At 42.9% G+C, this 13,788-nt stretch overlaps 1 protein-coding gene across 1 annotated transcript in view; it reads left to right on the plus strand.

The window, feature by feature from the left end:
• The window catches only part of LOC101847774, a gene marked incomplete at its 3' end in the record, with an annotated part of 162,291 nt that overhangs the window by 60,426 nt on the left and 88,077 nt on the right, over positions 1-13,788 (plus strand). The window contains 2 exon segments of the mRNA XM_005088956.3: positions 6,751-7,117; positions 11,761-11,896. Coding sequence (XP_005089013.2) covers positions 6,907-7,117; positions 11,761-11,896 — 347 coding nt within the window.

Below are 13,788 nucleotides of genomic sequence, written 5' to 3' on the forward strand. Positions count from 1 at the left end.
AGAGAGAGAGAGAGAGAGAGAGAGAGAGAGATGCTGTGGCCGGTTATGACAACGACACGGTGTGGGTGGTATATCAAATCTAAAAGCAATTTGCTGCACTGATTATTTAACCCCGTTTGGTCACCAGCTGCTTAGCTGTGGGTCCCAGCCTTATTGTACTTGAATCTGCAGTAACTTTGCAGTTTCGGAATAATAAAAGTATTTAAGCAGTGGGGGGATTGGAGGGGGGGGGGGACAAGGCGATGCACCCAGCCTCTTATATAATAAGATAAACCAGTGCTTGCCAACCTGAGGGATATTTCCCACTACTGGGTGATGTGGTAATTTTATTGGGCGGTAAGGGTCATCCAGGTACCGTAGTGACGGGTATTATTGAATGCTTCGCCTGGGAATAGATTAAGGTGGGAGGTACGAACATTTTAGCAATAGTTGGCGCTGACTAATAACCCTTTGTAACCTGGGCGCCTGAGCCTTAACTTGTGGGCTATACTCTGGGCTCGTGAGTAATTTAATTTTTCAGGCATACTCTTCTACAGCTCGTTTTCGTGTTGATCTGATCTGTTTACTTCATTTTCTGTTGTTGTCGTTGTTGTTGTTGTTGTTATTGTTGTTGTTGTTGTTGTTGTTGTTGTTGTAATATCACTATGGTGGTGTTTATTGATGCTTCTGTTTCGTATTTGTTTTCTATTTCTGTATACACACGTCATAGTTAGGTGGATGTGTCAAGCCGATATTTCGATACCCCAGGATATTTACCGCGTTGTGTTCAAATCTGTATTTCGGCACAAAGGGTTCAAAGGGTTCAAAGGTTAACAAGCAGTGATCTAAACTGCATCAATAGGGGCGGAAAACACTCATAATCACGCCATTCATTTTTTGTGCGTCTATCTCGCTGTCGACACACGTATGGCAGCCCCAATAATTTGAAGTCACTCAAAAAGTCCATTGCACCAATTTGAACTTTCACTTTTGATTCGAGGTCGTAGTTACTCTCGGGGTCGTAATAGAAGATCAGCACCGATTAACCTGAGCTTACGACCTCTTTTAATAAGCGTGAACTCAGTTCGTATGGCTTTTCTCTTGTATACGTGATTGGTTCACACGTCTACGCGACTCAGCCCCGCCTTCTTGTTCTGCTACTTACACTTCTACGTACCATTAAGCCACCGATTTTCTATTCTTTTTTATGACCTAATAGTGGCGGACGGGAAGGAATATAATGCGGGCGAATAGAAGCTAGAGCTCTGTAGATGCAATGATTACAAAATGTGTGTTATTCACTTTCCATGCCGCCAAGATAGATTTGAAATATTAAGAAAAGGCATTTTATTATTATCATCATCATTATTATTATTATTATTAAAATTATCATCATCATCATCATCATCATCATCATCATCATCATCATCATCATGATGGTGATAATGACGATGATGATCATCATCATTATTTTTATTACTGTCCAAAATAACACAACACAAAGGCTCCCAACTGCCACTCAACAGACGCCGGTGTTGTGTTAGACAGTGTGACTTTACCTGTCGGAATACATACCAGCACGACTGACTTGGCTATGGTCAATGTTGTACTTAGTATTACTGTCATGGCGCCCCTGTCGGGGTCCGACACGCCCCGATTATTTGCCCCCTTCATGTGGTGGTCAGTTTTGGCCGCTTTCCCATCTGCCACCTGAGTGGAGGGCACTCAATGTCAGGTCAACGTGTTCCCTGGGTGGGATAGTAGTTAGTTCTCTTCGCTCATTTTGGGTCTTTGTTGCCCTCGGAAATAGAAAACGGGTGGAAGGTACAGCGAACGTTTCGCGAGGTCTGCAGTTTTCACATTCGATAATCAAAAGCAGATGAGGAAAAGAAATGACTAATGAATAATCCCGTTTAGACAAGGCAAGGAAACGGCTTAGACTACGTTATATTTCCACGTTGAAATTGCACTGTCGGTTTACAAAATTGTGGAATATATTGTATTCCTCACCTCGTTATTATAACGTTTCCCACCTGTTATGGGACTGAATGTTTCTCAGTTAATAGCCCTCTCCCTGTTTTCGTTGAGAGACTTGAGACGATTATGGATAGAACTAAATCACCCCCTCCTCCCCCACCCCTACTTTCTATAGGACCACTAACTTAAGGTTGTATCTGTATTAAAAACGTACACCGTGAAGCAAAAAGATAAGCCAGGAGTAGAATTCAAAGAACCCCCCCCCCCCCCCCCCAGTATATTGTGGCCTTAAAAGATAGCTACTTGGTTGTCTTTGAGGATTTCATCAGGCAAGAGCAAGTAAACCTTCGGGTTTCACTTTTTTAAAATCAATACTCGATAACTGACAAAGACTACCCCCACCCCCACCCCTTTCCCCTTTCAAAAATGGGAGATAAGGGGTGGTTGTTATATAAGAGTGTATGTGAATGAAGATAGGGGGGAAAAGGGGAGGCCCCGCCCACGTGATCCCGCATGTGGTGATCAATTTTTCATACAAGAAGCTTACCGCAACAAAAGAGGCGCTCTGGTGACATCATGACAATGTATAGGACCACTCTGCGTTACCGCTAACGACAGAGAGATCTTAAAAATAAAACAATGATGGAATGTTGTGATATCGAATACATTGTATTTACAAGTGATAGCTCACTATTGAATGCTGAGTTATACAAGTTGTCTCTCAAAAGTCTCCGGTTAATTATGCTGTGTGTGTTTGTTTTTGTTTTTGTTCTTTATTTAAACAAAAGACACCCGGCTGCATTATCTGCATCTGAGTTGATGTGAAAACTTACTTGTTTTCACTTTATCTGTTCATGTGTGAAGGCTGACGAAGGTATGGAATGCCACTCCACTACCCTTTGCCACGCATTCTCACCAAATCATATCAATATGCTATTAACTGTTAAGGGCTAAGTATTATAACAATGATTTTATACCTGTACTTACTCTATACCTCATTTTGTACCCCCCCCCCCCAATTTCCCACTGTATTACGTATATTCATCCCTTTCCAGACAGGCTGGAATCGTAATGAATTGTAATTCTTACGTCTCTGTCAAAACTATGTAAGGGACATGTTGCCTTGTGGCCTTGTGCCTGTCTGTCAAGGCCAACCCTGGTTTGACGGGATACAGCATCCCTGCAGAAAGACGGAGATATCAATTGATAAGATATGCTTCCACCCGCGAGAATCGAATGTCTCTAATCGAATTCACATTTCCCGCGTAAAACAGAGAGGGGCCTGGCTACTATCACACTGCAGATGGCGGTGACGGTTACTGGGAAAAATGTATCGACCTGGTCCTACCTCTACTAGTCTCCAGCCCAGTGTTGTTACCCTTGTACCAGACACAAAGGCGGCTGTCATACGTCAACGTGTTTTGTCCTGACATCATACAAGGGAATGTGCTTCATACGGAAGTATAGCTGTCGCCTTTTTGTCCGGGAATGCTTTCCTTTTGTGGGTGGTTGGCGGGTGCTCTGATGTGATTTGCTTCTTTTTCACTATCAAGCTTCTATCGTCCGTATCATCTGTCCTCATGTTTTTCTTTGTTCGTTACTCTCTTGGAACTCCTCGAATGTTCGACACTTTGATCATAACGCACTTGTGTTGCGAGTGCCTTAAAACTCTTACTCAAACTTTAAAAAACCAAACACTCCGCTAATCTTCGACACTTGTATGATGGCCTATTGGTGTTGCAAATACCTTAAAAACCCTGACTAAAACTAAAGTTTTCGCTCTGTCCAAACCCTGAAGAAGCTATACGTATCAGTGCGTTGTGTGGTACATGACCCTGCTAAGAAGATAGATGTCGATCTTTCTCCACCCTCAGCCTCTCCCTCCCTATCACAGATATGCAGTTTGCCATAGAGCTGGTTAAGGCCTGAAAAATGGAGTTTTGGGGGTTGCCGATCTTCCAACATAAGTGTAATGGTTATAACACTTCGCTTTTGAAAGCGGTGGGCGTAAGTTCAATTCCTGGAGTATATCCGACTGCCTGTTGGAATGCTGTAACCCATTATGCAGGAGTTGGCCTTGGCTAGCTTGGTCCAGGCACCTCGCCTACTAAATTATCTACATTATCCTGTGGTGATAAATGACCGCTTGCCTGCTCCTATGACCTTATTATGTATATATATCTACGAGCACCGTAAAAGTTTTACCAAACTCAAATTACTGTTTTTATCATTTTTCTTCTTCGTACATGATCAGCCTGTACATATACAGGCAAACAAATTATGCACACCCATAAGAGAGAGAGGGGGAGGGAAGGAGAGAGAGAGAGATATAGAGATAGAGAGAGAGAGAGAGAGATAGAGAGATAGAGAGAGAGAGAGAGAAAGAGAGAGAGAGAGAGAGAGGGGGAGAAAGAGAGAAATGGTGAAATGGTATGGGTTTAACGCCCCTAACACTAGTAGGTTATTTAAGAGGCGGGGCTCCTAGTTTAACGTCCGTCTCTGAGAGAGAGAGAGAGAGAGAGAGAGAGAGAGAGAGAGAGAGAGAGAGAGAGCGAGACAGAGAGAGAGAGAGAGAGAGAGAGAGAGAGAGAGAGAAAGAGAGAGAGCTTACGAAATAGATAATGCTGATAGTATTATGGGTATCTGAATTCCAAACTGAAGGAGAAATAGCATAATAGGGTGATTTGTTCATGTGCACGAAAGGGGATATCACTCGTCCCGCTCTTGTGACGTAATGATGCTAATGGTAGATGATTGGTCAAATCTTGGGGGAAATTCCCCTAGTTGGTGCACCGCAGCTCAGTACAGAGAAGTGACTTTACACAGATATCCGGGTGAACAGGTTGTCCGAAAAAAGAAGAGGGTTGGGGAAGGCAGTTGTCGGGTTTGGAGGGTGGGAGAGAGAGAGAGAGAGAGAGAGAGAGAGAGAGGGGGGGAGAGAACGAGAGACAGAGAGAGACAGAGAGGGAGAAGAGAGAGACAGAGAGAGAGAAGAAAGAGATACAGAGAGAGAGTGTGTGAGAGAGAGAGAGAGGGAGCGTTAGACAGAGAGAGGGAGAGAGAACGAGAGACAGAGAGAGACAGAGAGAGACAGAGAAGAGAGAGAGATACACAGAGAGAGAGAGAGAGAGAGAGAGAGAGAGAGAGAGAGAAAGAGAGAGAGAGTGGGGTAGGGGTAGAAATAAGAAAAAGACGCAGTTGGGAAGGGGGGGGGGGCGTAGAGAGAAAAAAGGGGGTGGAGTGGTGGGAGAGGGAGAGACTGATACAAAAAGATACATTATATAATACTATATACAAGAGCTAACCTTTACGTTTCATTTATATTGTACTTTCACAGCCACGTAATACTGAGTTTTGCAAGGAATTTCGAAGTGCGGTCGAAATTAATGCGATTTTGAAGTGGACAATAACCTAGAAATAACCGCTGTGACCCATCACAGGAAACCAGTTGCGCATTCCTAAATCCAGTCAACAAATAGCCATTGTTGACGTCGAAAAACAAACAAAACCAAAACAACACACGAACAAATCGAAAAGAAAGAAGAAGCTGCAGCTGCTAGCGGGGACTATTGTTATCAACAGGGCGATGCAAACAGTCAACTTTGTCTGCGATTTGTCCGACAGGCGTATACTAATACCCCTCACGAAATTACCCATCACGGAAGGGTCAGGGGTTAGTTTGAGCGAGACCAGCAAGCCAACTCCCTAACAGCGGCCTCGGCCCAACTGGGTGTGACTGTGAAACGCGAGACAGCTCAACGGTAATAGCGATTGAGGGGATACTTGGCGGCTCTGAGGGGATACGCTCATTACTCAGATTAGATGACTTTTGCATTGTTGTCAGCTTTCAGGTGGTGGTGGTGGTGGGTGGAGGGTCGGGGGGGGGGGGATTACGAGATGGGGGGGGGGGGGAATTTTTGCGGTTTTTTGTTGTGGTTGTGGTTGCAGCTTCACTGACTATTGTTGGTTACGGGGATGGGGAAGGGCAGTGAGGTCATTCATTGGGTGTTTCGTTACTGTTTTGTGTATATTAAGTGCTGTCTGCTCTATTCGCTGATGTGCTTTTCAATTATAGGTTGTGCGGTAGTTACGAATGGAACGCCTTGTATAATGTGTGGGTGGGTTGGTGGGTGGGAGAGTAATACTGCAGCGCTATGACAAGTTAAGCTGAGGATCTGCCCTTCCCAATCCCCCCACTCACCCCACCTTCCTTACCCTTCCTCCTTTCGTTTTCTTCTCAACCACAGAATATATTGGAATACGTTGGTTAGGCTGATTCAGAAAGAATTAAGTCAAGCGTTATAATACGTCGCAATATTAATCCTATGGTAATGTACCACCAAACTACTTAGAAAAGGTTGTAATAGGATAGCTATTTTTCTATTCTCTTCAGCATTACAGTGTGGCTAAGCATGGATGCACTGTTATCTAGATTTCTATTAGTCATAGGGATGTATAGGCGTTCCTTACCATTGTGACTTTGAATGCGTAAGAATATTATTCTTCTTGCATTTTATGGTCAGTGATATTATTATCATTATACATTATTATTATTATTATTATTATTATTATTATTATTATTATTATTATTATTATTATTATTATTATTATTATTATTATTATTATTATAAAGCTACTAAAAATTTTAAGACAGAACTTACATGTAACAAGCAACAGCTCAGAACTCGGTGCCTTCATTTCGCTACGAAAGTGCACCACAACTGCAAGCACTGGACAAAGCTCTTATCTAGACGTTGTAGTTATATAATGTCCCCGTTTTTGTGTCGTTCACAGATACAAGCCCCGGGATTTCAGGATTAGCACGACACGTCTAGCAGATCAGACCACAAGAAAGGACCGACTTACCACCTTTGTGGGGCACTGCTTCCAGACTTTTGTTCGAGGATCATCACTGAGCGACGCAGCAAGAGAAGAGCTCGAATTTCGAAAATGGATTCTAAATTCACGCTGTATGTACTGCTAGTGGCTGTGGTGGCAACGTGCCTGTTCGTTGGTGAGGTCAGGCCAGCCGCTTTGCCAGACAAGTTCTCGGAAGAAGAGGTCCGGAAGATGGAGAGGTTCTCCGGTGACGTCATGGGGTGCGCCAACATCCCGGCCCTGGGCCTGGGCGTGGTCAGAGGGGACGCCACCTTCTCTACCGGTGAGTTGGGAGTTATCTGCTCTTGAACTTGGTGAAGATACAGATTCTGGCTCTGGTCATTTTACAATGCTTATTTTGGAACACTGTTTTAAAAAAAACACAGACAAACAATACAAAACAAAAACAAAGAAGAAACATTGATATGCAGTCTGCGGTCTTTTGTTACAAAACAGCCACCACCCCCTCCCTCCTCATTTCCATATAATATCCTTGCAACATACCACCAATTTTAAAAATTGAACTTCGAAAATGTCCTATGCACTACGTTGTTGATCACGGAACAAAATGTATTCTCGTCAGAATAGCTTTATGTTGTTGTTAGAAAATAGTAAGAGGAAGAGCAGACAGATTAACTTTTGTTGTTTCTTTTTTTAAACTGAATAAATTGCGACATTTGCACAATCAATTAATGATGCCATACGTTGTTTTGATGATCTGTCACTTCACATGTGAGAAGTAGTAAACACAAATGAATCGGACAACAATGCTGATTAGGTGTGGGGGGGGGGGGGGTTAAACAACAACAAACAAATACAAAAGCAAAAAACAAAAGAAAAAGCCAAAAATCAGAAACAAAAACAAAAACAGAAAAAGAACAAGTACCACGCTTGAAAGAGAGCACACAGCATAGGGAGTAATGTTTAGGCTTTACAAACAGAACTGTGGACGCCCAGACACATGATAATAAAATAGTAATAAGTTCTATAAACATGGCGAAAAATGGCGAATCAATAATAATGCGTATGGCATGCAACATTAGCCGCCCCATTCCCTTTTCCTGAATATTCTTCGTCTATAAATGAAAACCTTGCAACTTTGCGGAAAAGAGCAAAAAGAGAAAAAAAAGAGCCTATCAGGAAGACAGACAACAGGAAAGGGTGGGGTACCATGATCGTCAATGTCTGCTCCAGACCTGACACTTTTAAAGAAGGAGAAACTCTAACACGACATAAAACCAATACACATGAAAACAAACAAAAATCCAACTGACAAAACCAAACGTACACACAATGATTCTCATGCACATACAAACAAACACACACACACAAACAAACACATACAAACAAACAAACACACACCATACACACACACACACACACACACACACACTACACAAACACACGCCCACACACACACGCCCACACACAGACACACACACACACAGACACACACACACACACACACACACACACACACACACACACACACACACACACATACACCCGAACACACAAACGCAAAGGCACCCTTGGGCGCGTGCCCTGCTTTCGTGCATTCAAACGGTGCACATGCACCAGAACATGCATATTTTGTACGCTTTCTTGTTTTGATCGCCCCCACGGGCAAACTTACACGCTTTCAATAGCTTAGCCCTATTTTTCATATTTATATATATTTATTTATTTTAAAAAAATTTTTATAGCAGCATTAATAGGAAACGAGAAGCCACAAACATCGCCACAAATCATTTTTTACGGCTTATGAATTCTTGAGCGTATTGCAAAATCGAGTAAGTTTCAGGATTTCGGGGGGGGGGGGGGGGGGGGGGTGGGGGATCAGTAAAGTAACCGATACCAGAAAAAATATCAAAGAATATAAAAAAGATAAGAAGAATACGACGCAATTAACGTTTTACGGTAAATTCGGTTGTCGACGAGCGGTTCTTAAAGTAATTTTTATACAGATTAGGGGCCCTGCAACAAATCTCGGTTTGAGCACGCCATTTTAGTTTCCACAGCGTCCCTCATGTTTGAGTATTGGCTTTTGCCTAAATAAGTCAATGGATTCATTGGTCCAAGACTGTTTTCTTTTAGACGTAGTGAAAGGTCAACCCATTTACTGATGACTCTCTTATGAACAGATTTAACATACATGAGATGCATAAAGGAGTTTTTGTTGTGTTTTTTTAATTCAGGGGGTGAGTGGGGAATACATAAAAAGGAAAAAGGGTAGTTCTATAATAAATAAATGAATTAGTTAAACAATGTAACGGAATATAAGAATAGCATATGACATCATGGTGCAAAATGTCATAGATCTGACGGTGCAGCAGCATCAAAGGACAGAATGGTGAATTAAAAAGTTGTAACAAATGAAAAATTTAAGTACAAATAACAAATAAAAGAGCAAATGAAGTTACAGGACAAATCAACACAAAATGTGTAAGAGTGATCACAACATTGTATGGTGTGAAATGCTGTAAAAATTGCCCTCTACCAGTCCATGTGAGGGGTGTCAATCTCTTATCTCTCCCTGGCCCCCTGTTGTGACATTTGGCTGCGGGGGCAGAGAGTGGTGTCAGATCGCCTACTGGACTGGATAACCACTGAGATAAACTGACCACAAACTGCAACACTGGCCAAAACCCGTTTCCGGTCATTACCTTCCCTTCCCCTATCCACGAGCGGGCCGGGTTTACAAATGTAGGTATTAACGACACACACGTTTTGCAAGTGAGCAGCTGCCAACAAAGATATGTCATGTCGTGTCAAACAAGAACGATTGTTTTGCATATGAAATGCTGTGTGAGAAATTGATTATAGTCAAAATTTGCTCTCCTTTTTTTTCATTTGCAAGAACTAAACTTCAATTTTCCATTATTGTGTAGACTAATTATTTTAAAGAATTGAATGGTACGCTTACCACAGATCGGAAATTTGGGGGCAAACTAAGTTTAGTTTGAATCTCAGTTTTCAATTGACAAGGGCGAACTTTCGATAAGATTACATTTTTCTCCTGTTTAGAATAACTTTGACTTTATAGAGCTTTGAAATTGCTTGCAAAGGCCAGTGATCATTTGCTGTGTTAGCTCTTCGATAACCTCCGCGTTTTCTTCACCTACAGTGGCGGTTGGATGAAGTCACGGTTTTATCCTTTCTATTCTGGACCAATATGTTTTGTAGGAAGAGAGAAAGAAAAGAACGTCGACAGTTCAATGTCTTATTTCCCTTGATTATTTCAGGGGAAAATATCATTTCAAGAAAATAACAAAATGCATATAAAAATGCTCCCTTGGAAAGGAAAGAGAAGCATATTTTTTACGGAGAAATTTGAGATAATGGAATAGCAAGAAGATTTATGGTGTATCAGTTCTTTTTTTAAAATTTTAATGCATATTCCACGGATTAGTGCTTGCCAACCTGGGAGATACAGCCCATTGTAGTGCGTGATTTGGTAATTTTGGTGGGCGATGGAGATCACCCGGGCAATGCCAGATATTATTTAACGCCCTACTTGAAAATACAGTTGGAACTGTCAGCGACAGCCACCCTTATTCCAGGAGAACGATAGCCGTCTTAGACAGGGTGGTGGCCTTACTCACTGACATTAAAAATACAAATAAGCATGTGAGGAAATGGGAAGTGGTCGTTTGTACAGCTGATTGTCTTATACAGGTGGCCGTTAGAGCAGGTTTGTCTCTACATAATATAATATTATGTTGGCAGTGCCAACATTTTAGCGTCTTTTAAAGGTGGCAAAAGTGCGCACTGATAATTATAGGGCTGACAAGCACTACCATACATGGAAATCAATTTGTACGTTTGGTTAGGAAAATAGTGCACGTTTACCCGGATAGTCAGCCAAAGAACCCATAATGATAATATCATGCCAGACTTATAAAACAACAAGTTCAACATCAGATTTTAATTGCCGACCACGGAGCCCACCATTACCCGAACAGACAACTGGCCCTCTCAATCCCTGTAATAGCATCCGGCCCATCCAGCAATCGACCCGACATTCCCAACAATCTTCCCCGGCCATGTTGCGTCAATCTCATTATCCCTCGATCGGACGCGCTGAGGAATCTCTGGCAACATTACGCTCGGCCGACAAATCAACTTGGCAATTGGCGCCTACTTTCGATTCCGATTCGCCGGAACCGGTTACTCGCCTGGGCGGGAAGCTGGGGAGAAAATGCTGTTTATGACGTGAGCTTAGCAAGCAAATTGTCCGTACGATCTACTGAGTACATGAAATAGACTTAACAAACGAGGGGATTCCTCGGGAATTTTGATTGAATACGATTCGTTTTGGCTTCGTAGTTTCAGAGGGCAAATCGTCGTTCAATTACTTTCATCAGTAAAATGCAGTCTGTCTGTCTGTCTGTCTGTCTGTCTGTCTGTCTGTCTGTCTGTCTGTCTGTCTATCTGTCTGTCTGTCTGTCTGTCTGTCTGTCTGTCTGTCTGTCTGAGTGCGTATAATCTAACAATCAAAGTCTTTAAATTGATCTACAATCTACATTGTGTCAATGAAGGAGTAAGACATATTATGTCTCTTCCATTCTGTGAAAACTCATAACTGTTTGTCGCGTTAAATGAAAGCCCCTTTACTGAAAACTAGTTTGTTACATGTTTCACCCTATCCCAAGGAGCTTAAATTACTGTAACCTCCTTGCCCTACCCTTATACATCTAATTACCTTTCAATATTATCATCCCCCCCCCCCCCCTCGCCAATATCCTCTGTGGGTGGGCGACGGGTGCTCTGGTGTGTTTTTCTCCTTCTTTCCTATGAAATAACTTCTTTTTTGTGTGTGTTACTCTCTTGTAACACCCCTAATTTTCGATACTTGTGTCAACGTATTGTGTTGCAAGTGCCGTAAAACGCTTATTAAAACTAAATCCTCCTCTCCCTCCATAGGTCTTGGTGTAGCTGACATGGCGACAGGCCACGCTGCTGACAAGCGGACTATGTTCACCCTAGGATCCACAGCGAAGGCGTTCGTGCCCTACATCCTGGCGGAGATTATGAACGGCAAGGAAAACCACGACGGACGGTGAGTAGATCGGAACGATCAGACTGTACCTGTTGTTGCTGCTGCCGTTGTTGTTGTTGTTGTTGTTGTTGTTGTTGTTGTTGGTTGTGTTGTTGTTGTTGTTGTTGTTGTTGTTGTTGTTGTTGTTGTTGTTGTTGTTGTTGTTGTTGTTGTTTTTGTTGTCATATAACGTCCTTATCGCTTTTTTAAAAACTGTATGTTACCCTCTGGTAAGACTTCTAATCTTCGGCACATGTGCGACCTAATTATGTTGCAAATGCCGTAAAACTCTACTAAAACTAAAGGTTAAACTTTCCCCCTTCTCCCCTCCCCTCCCCTCCTCCTTCTCCTCCTCCTCCTCCTCCTCCTCCTCATCCTCCTCCTCCTCCACTACCACCCCAAAGTAGTCTGCGACCGTCCCCCCCCCCTTCTGTTATTTCCTCTGACTTTTTTGAGTGGTGAGTTCGCCCAAACAACGATTTCCACACATGTTAAAGGCTCTGTCATCAGCTGTACAAACCTTCCTAGTACTGCACCGGTCCTTTGTCTGCCTTGTTGTGCAGATTGTTAATGACCAATGTGGCTATTAACCAAAAAAGCATCATCTCAAAGAGTGATGATAAATAACAACCACTTCACATTTTTCGTCGAACGACTCTTTCTTTTGTTATTGTCCTTGTTGTTGTTGCTGTTGTTGCTGTTTTTGTCGTTGTTGTTGTTGTTGTTGTTGTTGTTGTTGTTGTTGTTGTTGTTGATGATGCTGTTGGTGGTGGTATTTTGCATCTTGACTACTTTTGGGGCTAATCAATTGATTGATTACAAGTACATGTCCAAGAGGGTGAACGACCTTGCGTGATTGCCTATCAACATGGGTGAAAGAATCGATCGAGATACGAGCTTCGCGGACTTACGCCTAGTTTAGTGGGACCGCTCTTCTCGGACATTGCTGGCTTGGGATCCGGGGAAATGCTGCCAGAGTACTCCCAGAAAATCTATCTATCTATCTATCTATCTATCTATCTATCTATTTTTTTAACACTCCTGACTACTAAACATTAGCACTGGTAATATTCCTAAACGAAGATCATGTGTGTAACGTTTACATAACCTTTTACTACCTCCCTAAATGCCACCCACCATAACCTATGGTAGAAGTCATATGATCAAACAACACTCACTTCCCACTAACACACAAATAACAAAACAATCTGCAGAGAATTACTATCTCGCTCGACCCCCAAAGACACAGCTTATTGTATTGGTTTGCTCGTGTTGTGATCACACACAACACACACATACACGCACACACACACACACACACACACACACACACACACACACACACACACACACACACAATTCCCCGCAGCACCTGTTCTACCCGGGGTAGATGTCTGTGGGGCCTTCGCGTGAGTTCGTTTGTGCTTCTTATTATAGTGAACGTGAGTTCTCTTGTGCTTCTTATTGTAGTGAATGTGTGTGAGCGTGTGCTTCTGCTTTGGCAGTCGGTTTGACGAGACGGTGCTATGCGAGAAATGCCTTTGGGGTGAGCAGCAGGGCTCGGGGCGATTGATGAGGGAGTAGAAGAAGAGCAGACAGTGGTTGTGTGTGTGGAGATGGATCAGAATGGGAGAGAGGCATGGGAGGGGGTGGTGGTCATGGAGGATGAGGAGGAAGAGGAGGAGGAGAGAGGAAGAAGATAGAAAGGGGTGGAGGAGGTGATGAAGAATGAAGACGAGAATGGAGCAAGTGATAAAGAGAGTAAGATGGGAAGATGGGAGAAGTGAAACGGTGCCACAGAAGAGAAAGCAATGGCGAGAGAGAGAGAGAAAGAGAGAGAGAAAGAGAGAGAGAGAGAGAGAGAGAGAGGGAGAAGGAGAGAGGGAGAGAGAGAGGGGGGGGGCAGTCAGACA

This window comes from Aplysia californica, unplaced genomic scaffold, assembly GCF_000002075.1.
Source record: "Aplysia californica isolate F4 #8 unplaced genomic scaffold, AplCal3.0 scaffold00001, whole genome shotgun sequence".
Taxonomy (NCBI): Eukaryota; Metazoa; Mollusca; class Gastropoda; order Aplysiida; family Aplysiidae; genus Aplysia; species Aplysia californica.